The sequence below is a fragment of the Lupinus angustifolius genome, chromosome LG11, assembly GCF_001865875.1.
Source record: "Lupinus angustifolius cultivar Tanjil chromosome LG11, LupAngTanjil_v1.0, whole genome shotgun sequence".
Classification (NCBI taxonomy): Eukaryota; Viridiplantae; Streptophyta; class Magnoliopsida; order Fabales; family Fabaceae; genus Lupinus; species Lupinus angustifolius.
In genome coordinates this window covers 6,370,921-6,388,998 of record NC_032019.1, presented here as the reverse complement: position 1 = coordinate 6,388,998, position 18,078 = coordinate 6,370,921, and the positions used below count along the sequence as shown (strand labels likewise).

The 18,078-nt window shown below is 29.9% G+C and overlaps 2 protein-coding genes across 2 annotated transcripts; one reads left to right on the top strand and one right to left on the bottom strand.

Moving 5' to 3' along the window:
* LOC109359466 (pH-response regulator protein palA/RIM20) lies at nucleotides 2,796-6,057 on the top strand. Its single transcript, XM_019604140.1, has 6 exons — nucleotides 2,796-3,234; nucleotides 3,974-4,141; nucleotides 4,489-4,750; nucleotides 4,830-4,996; nucleotides 5,179-5,328; nucleotides 5,558-6,057. Exons 1-6 carry the CDS (start codon nucleotides 3,190-3,192, stop codon nucleotides 5,903-5,905), a joined length of 1,140 nt encoding a protein of 379 aa, XP_019459685.1. The 5' UTR covers nucleotides 2,796-3,189; the 3' UTR covers nucleotides 5,906-6,057.
* Nucleotides 8,600-11,184, bottom strand: LOC109359106 (myb family transcription factor EFM-like). The gene is made up of 5 exons (XM_019603630.1): nucleotides 10,742-11,184; nucleotides 10,296-10,567; nucleotides 9,734-10,025; nucleotides 9,561-9,637; nucleotides 8,600-9,306 (listed from the first exon to the last, which is right to left on the bottom strand). Exons 1-5 carry the CDS (start codon nucleotides 10,875-10,877, stop codon nucleotides 8,932-8,934), a joined length of 1,152 nt encoding a protein of 383 aa, XP_019459175.1. The 5' UTR covers nucleotides 10,878-11,184; the 3' UTR covers nucleotides 8,600-8,931.

Sequence of the window (18,078 nt, the reverse complement as noted above, 5' to 3'; positions counted from 1 at the left end):
TAATAACTTTACCTAATTACTATTATTTATTTATTTACCCACATATTTAATTACTCAATTAAAATTTAATTAATAAAAATAATAAATAAATATTGTATGTCATTTTTAGTCATTTAACAAATTATACTAGTTTTATTGATTAGTTATAGTTTAATGAGTTAAATATACAAAATATCTTTACAGCTATAAGCATATAACTAGAAACTAGCTTTCCACAATAAATACTTTCCAATTATAGTTTTGATGATATTATATTTTAAAATCCAACTACAATTTGATGATTATACATGTAAAATCAAACTATAATCTATAGGATTAGTAATAAAAGGTGTGTAATGATATTTGACTACCAGAAATCCCACATAACACAAAATATTAATAAGCAACCATTAATAAGTAAACTACTAATTTGTGGCACATCTATATTTCGTAAGGTATATGTTAATTGTATGAGAATTTTTCGTTTGTTAATATTTTATATGTGATTTAAGTTTTAGAGGGGAATGACGAAATTGGAGGTTTTACAATTATCTCATTTCATGACTCATAAATATATTTTCATTTTTTTTCTTCTAAATTTAACTCATAAACTAACCTTTTACAAAGTCTTATAAATTTTGTCAAATTTCTATGCAATTGATAAGGTTCCTAAAAGCAATTGATAAGGTGTCTAAAACAAAATAAAGGTCAATAAATAAAGAATAGAGAAATCTTTGTTAATAATGTTTGTCAAATTATACCTATATTTCCGAAAAATATATCAATAGAATACTAGAAGATTAAGATTATAAACTATGACCAACACTATGGATTACCTAGCATATATATTTATTGCCTTCTTATACGTGAACCTAATACTTAACCCTAAAATGATATAATCAATTTCTAAAAATTGTCTCAATAATACCAATTATTGAAGATGCTGTGTTCCAGAGTGTGCACACCTTGAAATTTTAAAGAATAAATGTATTTATCTCTTATCATTTTATAAGTCTAAATTTTATTTGTTTAGTAAACAACCTGATATAACTTGTGAAAACAAATAATTACTGGTGTGTAATATTTGTACACTTTGTAAAGATTTATATACAATCAATACTTCATTCATTTGTATTATTTATTTGAGAAGTTAATGATTATAAAACATAAATGATAAATTTACGGTGTATAAAACTCATACACCGTAGTGTCTACAATTTTTCTCTAATCATTATTGTGTCGAATTATTTTACAAGATTATGGATATGTAACTTAAGAAACTTCATGATCGTTTATCGGAGACAATTACTCAGTTACTTCTTTGTAAGTCTTGCTTGAGTCTAGTAGATTTCTTCTCTAGTTTTGGTATGACAAAACTGGTTGAATCTACAAAGTTTTATCCACATGATTTTTGCTCAAATAATTTGGTAATGTTTGATAATAAACTTGAGATTTAAATTATTAATATGCATAACAATATTTGTTTTCTGTTTTGGAATGATTCAATAATCTTTATGATAAGTTGGTTGAAAGTGGAAGACACATTATTTATTTATTAATTTATCTTCTTTCAAAGTTAGAAATACAATTGTAGAAAGAGTTTCTTCAACTATGAAAAATTAAAAAATTAAGTTGCCTAATTGATGAGAGATGCATGAAAGAATGATTGTCTAATATCTTATATTTAATGAGAAGTGTTTCAACAATATTGTCAACGAATTGATCATTCAACAATTTCAAAATACAAAATTATAGAGAGATTAATTATGAAATATATTTATATTTTGTAATCATTAATATTTTCATCTTTTTATAATTGAAAATATTTATTATTCTAATTTTTAATATATATTGTATACTCTATATCTAGGTCTTAGATTCGTTACTGATACCAATTAATGTTTGTGGCGGTTATAATCCATTGTGGTTGGCCTATACACAACTTAGTGGTGTATTGCTACTTTAGCACCACTTATCGCACCACACATTTGATACACAATTATGGGTTACAGTACAGTACACCAAGTACACATTGTGGATCCCACAATACCCTAATCGTGGTCCTCTTTGTGATTTTGCATCTCCTGCTACTTTGAGAACAGTGTCTTTCCATGCTGCTTGGTCATCTTTCACTTGAATATAACTCATTTGCACAACACAACAATAAGTACATTTTTAGAAATATTTTTATAGAAAATAATTAAATATTATATATATTTAATTTTATTGACAGGATGAAATAATTTATCTCCTTATACTAGAATATATTTTATCCTCTTATTAATATAGTGTAATATTTATGCATTGTCAATATAAAAATTTATACACATTTACTACAGTATTTATCACTCATTTGTATTACCTTTTTGAACAGTCAATGATAAATGATGCAATAACAATATATAAAACTTACGCATAAATTAGTAGATACACTTTTTCTCTAATTAATATCCATGATTAGTTTTGGTGTTGTTTGTTTAATTCTCGTGAGTGATAAACTAATTCTTCTTCGGATGTGTAACTGCTTCTTTAACAAGTGTCTCTCTTAAAAATTTAACTTTTAATCTTTAATTATTCTAAAGATATAATATGGCTTACACAACTAGGCCAACTATTGTTTATAAAAAATAATATATTAATTGAAAAACACACATTACTAATAAAAATAAAATCGGAGAAAGTTAAATTATACTAACAAACTCACTAGTAAATATAAAATAAGAAATAAATAGTCAGATAATCCCTACTCTCCTTCATTAACGGCATAAAAATCTACAAATGAATTCATAGCTGGTGGCACGTGGTGGAGTTGCTCTTCCCTCAACCACATTTCTGCATTCTACACCATTCCTAATTTCTTATATGATATCTGGATTCTGGGTTTTGAAGTGGTTTGGTCCAAAGTTTCTGAATTTGTTAAAATCAAAGCAGAGTTTGGACTCTAATTATTCAGAGGCATTTTTGTTTTCCTTGCTTCTTTTTTTTATTTTCTTAATTTCCCTGTCTTTTCGGTTTTGTGCAATTTCTACGTTTACTATACACACAAGTGAGGATTGGAGGGTTGAGGAAAGCAAGGTGCTTGTGTAAAGTCAGCAACTTTGGAAAGTAAACAGCTTTTAAAAAGTCAACATATTTTGAAAAGTCAACAACTTTGTTGTTTTTATTGGATTGGATATTGGTGTGGTTTATAGACTTGAAAAAGTGCTGAAGATGATGCTGCATTATGCCCAACCATCAAAGCTGAAAACTAAGGAGGTATTAGCCTATGGTTTTTTCTAGAGTTTGGAGTGTCACATCACATGATTTTGATTTATGGGCCAGTAATGTTGATGTTTGGTTGTTTGTCTAATTAATGCATGGTTTACCAAGTACAATGGAATTGAAATTTTTAAAAATAGAAAGGAAGAAATTATGTTCTTAATCCTTTGATAAGTTTTCAAGTTTTCCTTTATTGTGTCTTCTGGTATGAGATGATCTTAGGAGCTTGATGAGTACTAGTAGGAGCAAATTGAGTATGCATGCTTTCACTAAGTGTATTGTTTGACTTTGTTTATCTTTTGACACTTACCTTTGATGTGAAATAGGTAGACTACCTTTTAAGTTATGAAGATTTTTCAACAGATTTCTTTTGTTCTTATTGAAATGCTTCCTTTACGGGAAAAATATATGCCTCAGCATATCTTTTTACTGTATATATAACTTTTTTATAGCCCATAAGTAATTATCCACCACCTATTGGGAAAAGACTTTGGTTTATGTCTATAGAACTAAATATATAGGAAAATTTTCAACTTTGGGTATGTCGATCAATGTAGCTCAATCCTTGCAGTAGTTCTGTTTCAGTTGGTCTATATATTCATTGGTTTAGGATTTGACAGTTTTAGGTTATTTGTTGGCCGAACCCATATTAAAAAGGTGATTTTCTCTTGCATCATAAATGATGGTTTTGTATTTATTTTGTAGTGGTTCTGATTACAGATTTTCACGTTTTTAGATAGTATTTGAAGCAATATATGCTGCAAGCGATTCAGCAACACTTGAGCAACTTAAGGAATTAAGCTCAAAGCGGAGAGCAGTTGAAGAGTTTATCAATGAAAGAAGATCCATTACAGAAGCAATTGCAAGAGAAATGACTGGAGGACTGGTATCTCACTATGAACAGGTAACTGCATATTGTGTTAGTATGAACCTATCTTGCTCAGTTGCTCTTGATATGCAAATGACAACAATCTTGATCCCTCAATTAAAACATATTTTTTGATAGTGTTTACGATGTCTTGTAAATCATTGTTAACATTATGTTAGGAGTGATTTATTTGTTAACATTCTCGTTCCGACTACAGCTCAGTTTGTAGTGATTTATTTATATGATGAATAATGGTTTAGAACCAAGAGTGATCATTAGTATTTGGTAAATCATCAAATTTCTAGCTATACTGTTGAATTGCTTTATTCTTTGTAAATTAATGAATTTGTTGTTCTATGTTCTATGAATTCATTCTTCATCAGGATACTCACAAAATAGAGCAGTATCTACCATTACTGGAAAATTTGTTGTTCTATGTTGATGCAAAAAGCACAAATAACCGAATGGCTCAACGGACTGCTGCTCTTAAGATACGCTGGAGTAGTGGTCTGACCTCATCTTCTTTCTTCAATCTTTCGGGTCTGAAATTTTTCCAAATTGACAATTTGCGATTTGAGCTTGCCATGACTCTTTTTCTCTATGGTGGAATCCTGCGTGAGAGGGCTTTAGAGGTTCTGTCCACTGGTATGTGTTGAACACATTTTCCAATATTAACTTATTTGCCCTGCTCAATATATTTATATATGCTTTATTTGTTTTGTAGATTTGGTCCAATCTTCCACCTTTTCTAGACAAGCTGCTGGAATTTATCATCACTTGGCATACGATGTTCTTCCCAGTTTACGGCCTGTGTTGCCACCAGAAAAGCCATCAGAAGCTCTGACTGAAGTATCCACCATTATGAGCCTTATTTGCTTGGCTGAGGCTCAGGTTTGTGTTTTGGTTTCATTTTTTTGGTTTTGTTTTTAAGTCATGAATTGCAGAGTCATATCTTGAAACTTGGTTACATTATTTTTGAAATATTTCATATCAAGTTTGTCTGATTATGAAGGTGAAGTTGACCGACTTTTCTATCAGTAATAACTGATGTGTATAATATAACTGTCTAATAGGCAGCAGCAGTGAGGAGGGCCGAAGAGAAAGACACTTCTCCAAGTCTACTTGCAAAGTTGCATCACGGCATTGCACTTTTTCTTGAAGAGGCTATCGGGATTTTATCTACAGTTGTCAAACAGTACAAAGACATTTCATCGCGCTTATTGGTATGCATACCGCCTTTTCACATCGGTAGAAATCACCATCATTGTCTGCTTCTTCTCTCGTTTTTGTGTTTTAGTTCTTGCAAATTTTGATTATCCTTTTCTGAATGTCAAAATAACCTGGGATCATTTAAAAATGCTCTGCTTTCCTTAATCCATTTTTATGTTTGGTTTTCCTATTTGGTTATTGTGTTGTTAAACTCTGACATGTACCCTTTTATCATGTAAATAGGAATTTATATCTTCCTGCAAATCATTACATGAGTTGAAAGGTAAGCAATATGTTGCAGAAAGCCTAAGGGCTTCTGATCAAATAGGAGCTGCTATTGCTGTTCTTCGTTCTGGATTGATCAATGCAAAAAAGAAGATACCAAGAGAAGAATCATGGAAATCTATTTACCAAAAGCAAATTCATGATGCTTCTGAAGTGCTCAGAAAGTTTGAACATGAGAATTATGTTGTTTGGTCTCAGAAGATCCCATCAGTAAATGAGTTACCATTGCCTCAAGGTAGTAAAATAGTGAATATTATTGACTATAGTCCAAAAAGATGGGAGAGACAACTTGTTTTCAAGACATAAGTATGGATGATAAATTATGTAAACCATAGCTGCTATGTCTGACCTAAAGTGTGGTCATGGCTTATGCAGTATATCTCGTTTCCATTTTCTTTTTCTCCTTTATTTTTTGGCATATGTGAAAGATGAGTTAAGATCAAACTTATACTCATCTTCCTCTTTGCCCCTCTCTTATTTTTTGGTGTAGAGATTGGCTGGCCTAAGGTTTTGCCAGAATTATGTTACATGAAAATGCAAATAAATTGCAACTATTAAATATTCTCTTACAAATTTTCTTACAGCATAAAAAAGTAACATATACATATAATAATACTTTGTTTATTAGTGATTGAGTTATAAGTGATGAATATCACTTTCATAATTCCGTAAAATATTTATTATTACTGTTATGAAGTATGAGCTTCATTAACTATGTCAGAAGCACTGAAACATTTTGGGAATTGGGATGCAAAACTATAAACCATGTGACACTGTAAACGAAAGTTCACTTATATTTTTCTTTAAGATCTTATATTGTTTAGATTCTCCCATCTCAACTTTAGATATAATTCACATGTAATGATAAGTGAGATGATCCCTAGTTATCATCATAAAACTGATGATAATCTTTTATATTTTTTACTTTTAAGATATATATGATAGATACCTAGTAGCTACTAACTAATTGTTTTAGAGGGACAAAACAACCCGAGCCAACGGACTTTAGGGCTTGTTTGAGAGTTGGATTTTGAAGAGGAAGGAGGGGAAAAGGAAGACTTGAGAGTCATGTCACAAGTGTATTTCATGGCTTTCAAGCCTTCCCTTTCTCTTCATTCCCCTCCAAAATTCAACTCCAAAACAAACCCTTAGACTTTGAGTGAGGTCTAGATAGAAAAAGAAAACGTATAGATTTGAATGAGGCTAGGGAGCTGAATCTTGGCTTTGAAATTTACCAAAGAAATTTAATAATTTCCTCTCTCAAGATTTTGATGTTACTTCACGCTAGTTCATTGCTTCTCTGAGTCAACCATGAAAATGAAACATGAACTCTTATTATTATGTGTTCTATTTTCTTAGCTTATTATTATTATTGTTATATTTTAAAACTGTAGAGGGGCTATCTATTTATGATGTCATTATTTTGTTGAAAAGTCCAACGAAGTTATGTCTTGACTCTTGAACGACATGGAATCTGAGAAGGTTAGGTTGGAGAAATGGGATTGAATAGTTTGGTTGCTGTTGGTCCTTAATTGCGTATAAGAATATAATATTAACAGAAGAGAATATACTAGCACATCCTTTATATGATTCATGCAATTAAAAAATAATATGCTAACTTATCCTGGAATATTCGGACGTGGACACCATTGGTGACTAATGCCAATGTTCGTGATTATTGTTTTGTTTTGTTTTCTTCAGCAGATAGAGTTATCTATATGCAAGCAATAAACTATTTGCACAAGGCTCTATCTGCAGCATCTGGCCATTGTTTTTGTTTTTTAATGTATATATATAACAATAATGTTTATACTTTGTAAAAGTTAGGAAGAGAAATGAGAGTAGAAAATAATAAAATGTCAATTGTGATATGACGTAAAAAAGAGATGAAAAATAATAAATTATAAAATATAAGAGGTTATTTTTTTAGAGATGATTTAATTTATTGTGAGGTGTAAAAATGACACTATTGTATATATACTCTTAATTTAATGATCCACACTAATAATCACCCTTCTAATAACATGCACATCCAGGTAGTATGAATTTTCATAAATTAATTTGTGGAACCTAAATAAGAATGAAATTGGAATTCGTTCTTATTAGTCTAAAAATTACAGAAGATAGTGCCATGCAAATAATTAAAGTAAGGGCTGAGGATTTTGTTGTTGTCCATAGCTTAATGGAGGGTCTCCCCTGAGATAAACACCAGTATAAAATCCCTACCCATTGCCAATAACATGTTTAATATGGGTTACAGAAAGTGCTTACAGAGAAAAACCAGAAAGTATATATTTAAAATGAGATAATTATACCTGCTACTAATATAATTTTCCCATCTTTGTGAACAAAATATAGCGTCCGTAGTAAAAATAAAGAACAGTTATCATGTTATGGATGATACTCATTGTTTCAGTGCTTTATTTGGCTTATTTGTGAAGGAGGAAGATTATATGTTTCAAATAGTGTCTTATTTCATGTCTCAAACAAATCAGAGTCTTTTACTTTATTATTTTTTGTTTTTAAATTTTTTATTTTATCCACGTATTAATATATTACTTGAGACGGGGAATAAGACACCAATCTACTCAACAACCTAGGTAACTTTGTCAAAGTTAAATCCGTTAATTAAGGAACCCCTCAAAGCTAAAAGGGATATTTTGTCTTTTAAAAATGACACTTCATGGAATTGTAAAATTACTCTAGCTAACATCACCTAAGAAATAATACTTAACAACTGTAGTTAATTACAAAGTTTCTTTCCATATCTTTTCACTTATCAACTTTCAACTCCAAATCTATCAATTTTCAACTTTGAACACCTTGTTGCTCTATATATACTATAAATATGTTGTGTGAGTGTCGACATTGTGCTCAATCATATTCTATTGGATATTCTCAAATTCTCTCCTTCATAATCACCAAGCCACTAGAATCCATTAACTCCATCACACTCACCAAGACAGTGTATTTATTGGACCACCCCTTCACCAAAGTCCAAATTACAAGCATGGATATTATTATGATTGTGATCAATGAGTTATGTCTGAGTCAGCATGGTAAAACTAGAGAATTAGTAGAATTTTGAAGTAATTTATCACAACATTCTTAAACAAAGTATAAGGGAAATTGAACATGCTTCCAAGTTCAAAAACTCAACAGTAAAATGGTGTAGTCAACCAAAAAGGATGACTTATTTAACAACAAAACTGTTACTTTCTGTATATTTCACCTCTATAACTTATATCCCAGACAACACACATAGGAGTATAAGAATTTATACTACAAATTGGTCACAAAACTTCTGTTTTATTTTACATTATCTTCAAAACTCAACATGCAGGTGAAGTTGTGGTTATATGGGTAGAGGATGATGAGGTAGGAGAGTTTGAATTACCAGCACCTTCACTATGATTAGCCCTTTCTTCTGAATTTGAATGTTCAGATAACTCTAATTGTTTAAACTGTAGCTTCTGAATTGAAGCTTCTGGTTTGTGTGTGACAATTGGAGGATGTGAAGCCACAGGTGCATAAATTCCAGTTGGTGCAGTAACTGTGGTCAATTCCCCTGATGATGTAGCTATAGCAGTAGCATATTCTTGTGGTTGAACAAAAATGTTACCAACAAGAAACAAAGGAGCTGCTTGTGAATTTGTATTGTTTTTGTGAATCATTAAGTTTGGTCTTCTGTTGTGCAAACGAAATTTCTGTCCAAACCCAAAATGGAAATAATTTAGACTGCATGATATACAACATTAAGCTCTATGAATATTATCTACTTTTCTGCATCATAGAAAGACTACTCAAATTCGTAATATGGTAATATATTTATCTATATCTCCTAAATGATAGCTCTGTCATGTTATACACACAAGTGAAATTCATTACAAAAGCATCAAATGTTATACCAGATCAAGAAAAAACTGAGCAAGTTTTTAAAATGACCAAAGACTATACTAACCTGTAAATGACTTTTGACTTCATCATTGGTGAGGCCATCAACCTTCATTAGCTCTCTAATCTGTTTTGGTGTGGCAGCTAAAACATAACACACACAAAATAAACATCAATATACACATTTATAATTGGATTTGGAAAACATGAAAACCTGAACTTATTCTATTTGATACTCACAATCTGCACCTCCAAGTTGGTGAAGGGCATGCAAGAAGCGTTTATGCAACTCTTGTGACCATGACCTTCTCTGTTTTCTCAGGCCTTTCTCCTCTTTATTACTACTTCCATCAACATGGTCTTTTGTGACTGGTCCTGTAGAACTTGTTGCAGGTACTTGTGGCGAAGAGGGTGCTTTATCATTTGATGCATCATTAGCCTTTCCATTAGTACTTTCCTCTCTATGAAATGGTTGAAAGGCACCACCACCATTCCTCTTCACTTCCACAACAGACGCTTTTCTAGGCACATCCTGAACACAAATTCACAATCTCTTTCTGATAAATTTTCCCATAAAAAAGACAGTAATGTAATAACATAACTTAAAAGCAATAATTCATATTCAATTTAACTTTTTTTTATAAACAACTTAACCAAACGCTTGCTTAATAAGCTTCTTAAAAAAGCTAAAAGCTGTAACCCTTTTCATGATTTTTTATTAGCTTATTGAAATTGACTAAAAACAGCTTATAAGTTTCATAAAATCGAAACGACCTATTCCAAACACAAATTAATTTTTTACCTCTTTTGTAGAAGGGGGATCAGGATTCCACAACTGAACAGATCTGAGCCAATCTGAATTAGTGCTATCCTTTGGAATCTTCTGCTTATGAGAATGTTGTTGTTCTTCATCATCATCGTCATAATCAGGGGATGATGCCCTTCTCTTTATAGGAATGAACTCCTCAAAAACAGGTCCTTCTTCTGTTGATGTCTGCTCCGAACACTCCGATAGCCCATTCAAATTATACTCAGTTGTTGTTCCAGATAATTGCTGCTTACACGCTTCAATGGCTGCATCATCAAATTCACCATACAGAATCAGAAACCCTTTAAAACCCAGATCAGAAAACATCAAAACAACATACCCCAGAAGCAAAAGGAATCATTTTTAGCTTCTCTTCTCAAAAGGGTATTTGAAAAAGTTAATTTTTTTTCCTTTGTTCTGTTTTGGTTTTATTTGTTTACCTCGCGTGACAAGCTCCAAGGACAAAGGAAGTTCTTTGTTGAAGACCTGAATTTTTTTTCTTTCTTCCTCCAATGCTTCGATATAGTCACGGAACTCCATATTCTGGGGGTGCATTGTCTCAGCGAATAATTGCATTGATTTTGAAATAAGACTCTGTGTTATTATGTTTATGGTGTATTTGTATTATACTATTATTGTAAGTAAGGGAAAACTGTTAAATAAGAGAAGTTGGGAAATGAATAGTATATAAGGTGAAGGAAAATTTGTGAAAGAGTGAAGAGAAAACGGATCCAGCAATGAAGAATAAAGGGATCTAAGCAGAATCAAAATTAGGAATAAACTCGGAAACCAAAACAGGAGAGAGAAAAACGATGGATCGTAAGGTGTAGATGAAATTAGGAAATATTCGAGTTCGGGGCGTCGCGTATAAAAACGAATCTTTTATGCATTTTGTATTCTTGCTTGTCTTTTTTTATTCTCTCGAAAATAGAAAGTGGACATGGTACAATATATATGAATTTTTTTGTACGCTTAAATTCATTTTTGGTTGTCTGGTTATGCTTCTCAGTTATATCAATCATATATGCTTCTATCATAAACTTTTTTTTACATCAATTTTATGTTGAGTTGTGACTCTAACTTGTATGTTATTTCTAGTTTAAAAAAGAAGTTAGAAAATTTTATTTTTTCCTCGAAATATATTTTGCTTCCGAGAATCAATTCTTAAAATATAACAATCCATAAAAATGAAATCTTGTTTTTTTTATTTTTAAAATGAAGTGAATATATCAAAAATATTAATTAAAGACAATATGAATAAAATGTGGTATATATCATATTTTTACTTATACTATGTATTATTTGAAATCACATATTTCACTTTCCTAATATATGATTTATTAAGAGGATATCCAATATTTATAAAATAATTTATTTCTTCCGGTAGAAGTTTGATATATGTTCTATTTTGTTTAATTTCAAAAATATTTTTATAAAAAATAATTAAATGTAACACATGTCATGACTTTAGTAATTATAAAGATATAATTTATCATCTTATACAAAAAGATATTTTATTCTAATAGTATAAATATAATAATCTAAAAATAGCAAACATAATCATTCACTGATTGTATAAACTATAAAGAAGGTGTTGTTCTGAATATTCCAATGTCTGAATGCTTTTCTTTTCATTGTGAGCTGGCTTTTCTGTTCTATTCCCTTCAGCTTGGGTTTAATCATTCACTGATTGGATAAGATCAAAGCCCCGCGTTCCTCTCACTCTCTCTATTAAATCATGAGAAAAATTCTGATGAATTCGATGAATGAATTTTTTCATGTATTTTTCTTTCATGTTGTCATCATATGATGAATTCAATGAATGGATAAATTAAAGTCAATTTTCTTCTTTTGTACACTTTGAACACTTACAAGATAATAATTTAATTGATCAGTGTAAAGTTTTTGAAATCTATGATAATCTTGTCATGAATCATATCCCCAACAACAGTAACTAATTCAAATAAATAGCATGTTTTTTACAAATATAGATTTAATTTATGCTGAATATATAACGGTTTTTAGACACATTTTAAGTTATTTAACAAGGTTAAGTTTGCGTTTTGAATTATTATATTTACAAAACTCATTTGGATAAATAAATTAGAATAAATGTATATTATTTTTTAGTTTTTAGAAATATTTTTATAGAAAAATATTAGACATTTATAATTTTATTAGTTGAAAAATATAATTAATCTCATGAATACTTTATTCTTTAAATAAATTTGTGTTTACTAATTTCTTAGTAAAAGTTATCCTTTTTCGATGACTTAAAATGTTTGTAAGCTATATAATTAGAAGAACGAAAAAACCAGTTATATGTAATGATGCATCACTCTCATATTTAATGAATTGACACCTACCATGATTAGATAATTATCAGTATATTGTAAAATTTAATAATCACTGTTATACTTTTATTCCTAATTTCAATATATATTTCATACCACCGTCCCTCATAACTCCTTATTTTTTTAAACAATATTTTCTCTTTTGCTAACCGTTAAGAATGCTAGAAACAGGATATTTATATTGAAAATCAATCACAAAAACTCTTATTTCATTAATACATCATTTTCAGGTAGTAATTATGAGGAAAACCAACATTTTACGTAAAATGTAGTATATGACCTACTAAAAAGTATGCTATATATTTTACTAAAAGTTTAAGTGAGCTAACAAGAGGATATACCTCACGAGTCACGACAAAGTCATTATATATGTGCTCAGTGCCGGCCCGCATATGGTCCATTATTTCTATATAATGTTTATCGTTTTTATTCTTTTTAAAGTTTGTTATTTGTTAATATGATGTATAATTGAAACAAGAGTTTGATTTGAAGTAAGAAAAGTATAAAATTATTTATTGCTTAAAATTGTGACATGGTAAAAATATATTAGAGTAAAGTACCAATTAGTTTAATGCAATTGATGTATGTGTTTAATTTACTTATTTTTGACTTTTTTATTCAAAAAAAACATAAATGTTTATTTTAGTTTTTAGTTTTTACAAACAAAAATATGTTACCATGACATGTCTGGAAGAATGTTTATAACGGAAAGAGATCCTTTCCAGTACTGAATAGAATGATGACATGTGGCCAAGAAAAATTTTTAATGACCATGATTACATGTTATTTTTTAACAAAAATAAATAAAAATTCTTTAAAAAATTCTCAACCTCATATTCCTGGAGAGGAGTTGAACTCGTTTATAACAGCCTTGCGGTGTTTGAAATGTTTAGGAATTTTGTGTGGAAAAATAAAAATTTTGAGAAAAAATATGACAGAAAAGAATGGTTTCATTTTAAATTATAGCATGGCACACTATCTGGTATGTTTATAATTCTTTCATTTTAAATGTTAGCCCCAAAAGAGGTTTTGAGTTGTTATAAATTTCTTATAAGAAAAAAAGAGGGGGAAAAAATGGTTGTTATTAACGGAATAAAGAAATTTTTATTCTGTTCTTCATTGTGTATTCTTATTCCTTGTGTTTTGTTCTTAAAAGAACAAAAGTGACTAAATAGTAACACTCATTGTTGAAGAGAGAAGAGCAATGAAAATACATAATTCATAAATAGATACAAGCACAAACATATCAAAAACATAAAAATATTCATCTACATTAAAAATTCTAAAATTATTACAAAAAAATAAAAAATTAAGAAACGAAAATTAAAAAAAAATTGAAGAACTCCAACTTATCTTCCTTGAATGAAAATTCTACCTATTGCATGTATGTTAACAAAAAAATTATATTTTTATTTATAATTGATTTCTAATATTTATAATAAATTATAACAATTTTTAACCTATTGATAAATAAATAAGTAATTATTCTTAAATTTTGTGTTGTAAAATATAAAAGTGTGAGTAGGTTGTTACACCCAAATAAAAATAAGAATGATGTTTGTCATTATGGGGAAAAATAAATATTGTTCTTATTTTATGAAGAGTTATAATAAATTATAAACTAATATGTGAGACTCAAATAAGAATGAAATGTTGTTCTTCATCGTAGATACTCTTAGTACATTATTTATCATTTATATTTAATTATTCCTGATTTTTCAAAAAATAAATAAATTATTATATTGACACCATGTAGATATTACTTGGAAGGGTCATTGATAATTGATTTACGATATAAGTGGTTGATGAATTGATTCAACTCTTTTTAATAGTGTCGTGTGTGACATATCCAGAGAATATACCTAGCGGTTCGAGAAGGAAAGGAATCTTGGGGAAGCACGCCCCTTATGATTAGGTACATTCATAATTTGTCTTAACTCTTAAAGATAAAGCTATCCAATGGCCAAACCTCCACCACATGTTTATTATCTGCCAACTACTTTCTCATCAATCCTCATGGTTTCTGTAACAATTCTTGCTACTCTTGTGATTATAATTTATGAACAAAATGGTATATTTTTATATAACTTTTTCTTACACGTTATAAGAAAAATAGCATATTATAAAGTGATATTTTGTTTCATTAATAATTAATTTGTAAATAACATGTGTCATTCTCTTGTGATATAAAAAGATTTCCATATGAATTTTGTAATCATAAGTTCTTCTTGTTCCAACAAAATCATCAATTTATAAATTTTCATACACTAATAAAAAAAGATATATCAATTTTCTTATAGTAAGATATATAGATTGACTATTAATGAATATATCATTACTCACATGCAAAACTAAAAAATGATATAACAAAATAGAGAGTAAAATTAGATTCCAAGTATGTGTGAAAGAGTAGTTTCTTCAAGAAATCATTAACATGCCATCCACCACTCATGTCATTCGTGTGTTAATATTCATAAGTTAGAATTTTTTCAAATTTCTGATAAATGTATAAAGAGAAAGTGGTTATTCAACTATATTTAAATTAACGGCTCATAACATCATTAAAAAAGTCTCACATGACATACTCTTCCATTGGCAAGCGTAAGTTTCTATTCCCGGATGTTGTAAAAGTCATACCATACATCAAATTAGAAGATTTCTAATATAAGGTTTAAATTAAATTAAATCCTTGACATTATATATAATTATATAAATATAAAATTATATACACATTGTGCCATTTTGACCTATATTGAGCCATTGTGGTTGTGACCCATATTTTATTACAAATGGTCTACGGGTCATTAACAATGCATGATCTGGTGGTATAAGGCTTTATTTGGGTCCCAAGATCAAATATTCGATTCCTATGAGCGATACTTGTTGGGAGAGACAATCAACTTTAAAAAGTTTCTTATCCAAAAAGATGAGAAAATAACATTGGTAGTACCAAAAAAATCATCTACAAGTCGCGACCACTGTAAGGACTACACTTCTAACATCATATTGTATCTTCTCTATAACTATTGCTGATGCCCTCAAGCTAATGCATCTCTCTCTATCTCCCCTCAACCATCTCTTCCTTATTTATTTGTTTGTTTTAGGTAAACGGTTTGCTTAACTAATGGAATTATTTATGATTATACATATTGTGGGCTAATGGTTGATTTTGACGCCTTTCAATCTTACAGGTCAAATTGAATATAGCTTCAGTTGGCCACAATTACTTAAACTTCAATTTTATTGACACAAACCATATAATTTTTCTAGTTACTTTAACAATGGAATAAGAGATGATCAGAGGTAATAATTTTCACCTAGACACTGCAAAAGCACCCAAACACTTACCAAAAGGAGTCTTTTGCGGCAATTTGTTACAAACCGCCACTAAATATGGACAACTGCTATGAAATAATGGTGGTTAATAAAACAACTTAAAAGGTGAGTGAAAACGTGGCATAAGAATCATCACAAAAGGTATTGGCAAAAACCATGTTGGATGAACAAATTATTATTTATCTTGATTTCCACAAAAAATACATATCATAATTTTAATTGCAGGATGAGATAATTTATCTGCTCATATAAAGAGATATTTTATTTTTAATTTATCAAGTTAGTAGTTATATCAACTTGAAGCTGGTAATTGGTGGTTTGATTTCGGCTTATCACAGCCCACATGATTCCAGCGGTGGATATAAAGGTGAGCACCAAGCAACGTGGCCCATTAAGTGGAAAAAAGCCCTCAAAATAAAAAAGAAAAAGAAAATGAGTTTGTTTCTAATGTTTGTGAGAAATTTCTAGCACTGGCCTTTGTAAAAATTTGAAGACTAGAACAAAGACATAAAACGAAGAAAAGTTTATTTTAAATTTTTACAAAAAGATTGTTTTTATTCTCAGTTTCATACTCAATAGATTTTGGTACCACGTTGATGATAATCTGCATTAAAATGTTTGTCGGATATTTTTTATTTTGGTGAAGTAACTTCACTACAAAGAAGAGGAAAGGAGTAGGGGTATGGGCCCTATGAAGATAATTTCTCATAGTGATTAATTCATTTGGTAACAGTCAATTAACACTATAGTCAATTAATTAGCAGTGTAAAAGTTAATCAATTAACATTGTATTTTTTGATTAACTGTGTAAGAATTAATCGATTAACATTATAGTTAATTGATTAACTGAGTAGTTGTTTCAGTTAGTTTGTGTATGATAATCGATTAATCAAAAGAGTTAATTGATTATCTGGTTAACAAATTTTGTTTTCTAATTGTTGTATATAAATGAATATTTCCATAATCTTTGTAAAAGGCAAGATTGAGAGATAGAATGCCAGGCTTGTCGCGAAGGGGTTCACTCTGAAAGAGGACATCGACTACACTGAGACCTTCTCCCCGCTTTTTGAGAATTCAATTCATCAATGAGAATATATATTATCACTATTTGTTTCTCATTATTCATTCATCATGAAACTTTCTTTTTCATGGCTCTTACCAAACTCTAATATGATATCAAAGCCTAACTATTCTTTGATAGCTTCCCGCATAACCTTCTATCATTCCAAAATGCAACAATCATCATAATTCTCATTCATGGTTCATTTTTTTGTCTTGCCGAAGATCAAGAGAAATATATGCTTATGCTTTGTATATTGCAGCGGTAAAAGCTAATGCAGTGGAAAATGTGCCTTCTTTGCAGCAAGTTTGTGCATTGGTTCCATTTCCTTTCTTGCATTATTGTTCATAGAAGACTTTGCTTCTTCCAGAGTTTGGAGTTCTCTTCTCAAAAATTTAGAAAATGTCATCAAGAATACCATTATTCATCAAGATCATGTAAGTATCAAAGTGCAACTAAGAGGGGGTGGGGTGAATTAGTTGTCTTAAAATAATGGCCGATTTTTCTGCAAAATCAAAGTTAAAGTGCAGCGGAATAATATGCAGAAAAATAATAGGAAATAAAATGAAAGAGATAAGGAGAAGAGAGTACACAAGGAGTTTTTATACTGGTTCACCTTCCTGTCCACCGAAGGTTACATCCAGTACTCTTGCCGCACAAGAGATTTTTCCACTAAGAATTATGAGTTGTAATTACAATATCTCACCCCGAGATCTCTATGTACCTTACACACTCCCTAATTCTTATACCCTTGGAAAACACCTTTCCAAGTGAATCTATTCCCCTTTCTTTTCACACCCCGTGAAAGAAAGAATTCTTTACAAGAATGAAGAATATTCAACTATGGCAGATTGCCTTTACAAGTATGAAACTTATGTAACTTGCAATCCAAACTCTGAATATATATAGAAGTATATAATGCTCTTTTGTAAAAGTCTTTGAAACACTTAAATCAACTTTGCAAAATTAACTTGAAAGTTTAAGAACAAGTTGCAAAGAGTTCAAAGATAAGTTCTAAGAAAAGTGT

Coding starts and splice junctions, on each gene's coding strand:
- LOC109359106 (XM_019603630.1), bottom strand. CDS start 10,877: ATGCAATTATTCGCTGAGACAATGCACCCCCAGAATATGGAGTTCCGT. Junction 10,568..10,741: donor CTTGGAGCTTGTCACGCGAG/GTAAACAAATAA, acceptor TTGATGATGCAG/CCATTGAAGCGTGTAAGCAG. Junction 9,638..9,733: donor CCAACTTGGAGGTGCAGATT/GTGAGTATCAAA, acceptor GTTATGTTTTAG/CTGCCACACCAAAACAGATT.
- LOC109359466 (XM_019604140.1), top strand. CDS start 3,190: ATGATGCTGCATTATGCCCAACCATCAAAGCTGAAAACTAAGGAG. Junction 4,751..4,829: donor TTTAGAGGTTCTGTCCACTG/GTATGTGTTGAA, acceptor TTTGTTTTGTAG/ATTTGGTCCAATCTTCCACC. Junction 5,329..5,557: donor ACATTTCATCGCGCTTATTG/GTATGCATACCG, acceptor TCATGTAAATAG/GAATTTATATCTTCCTGCAA.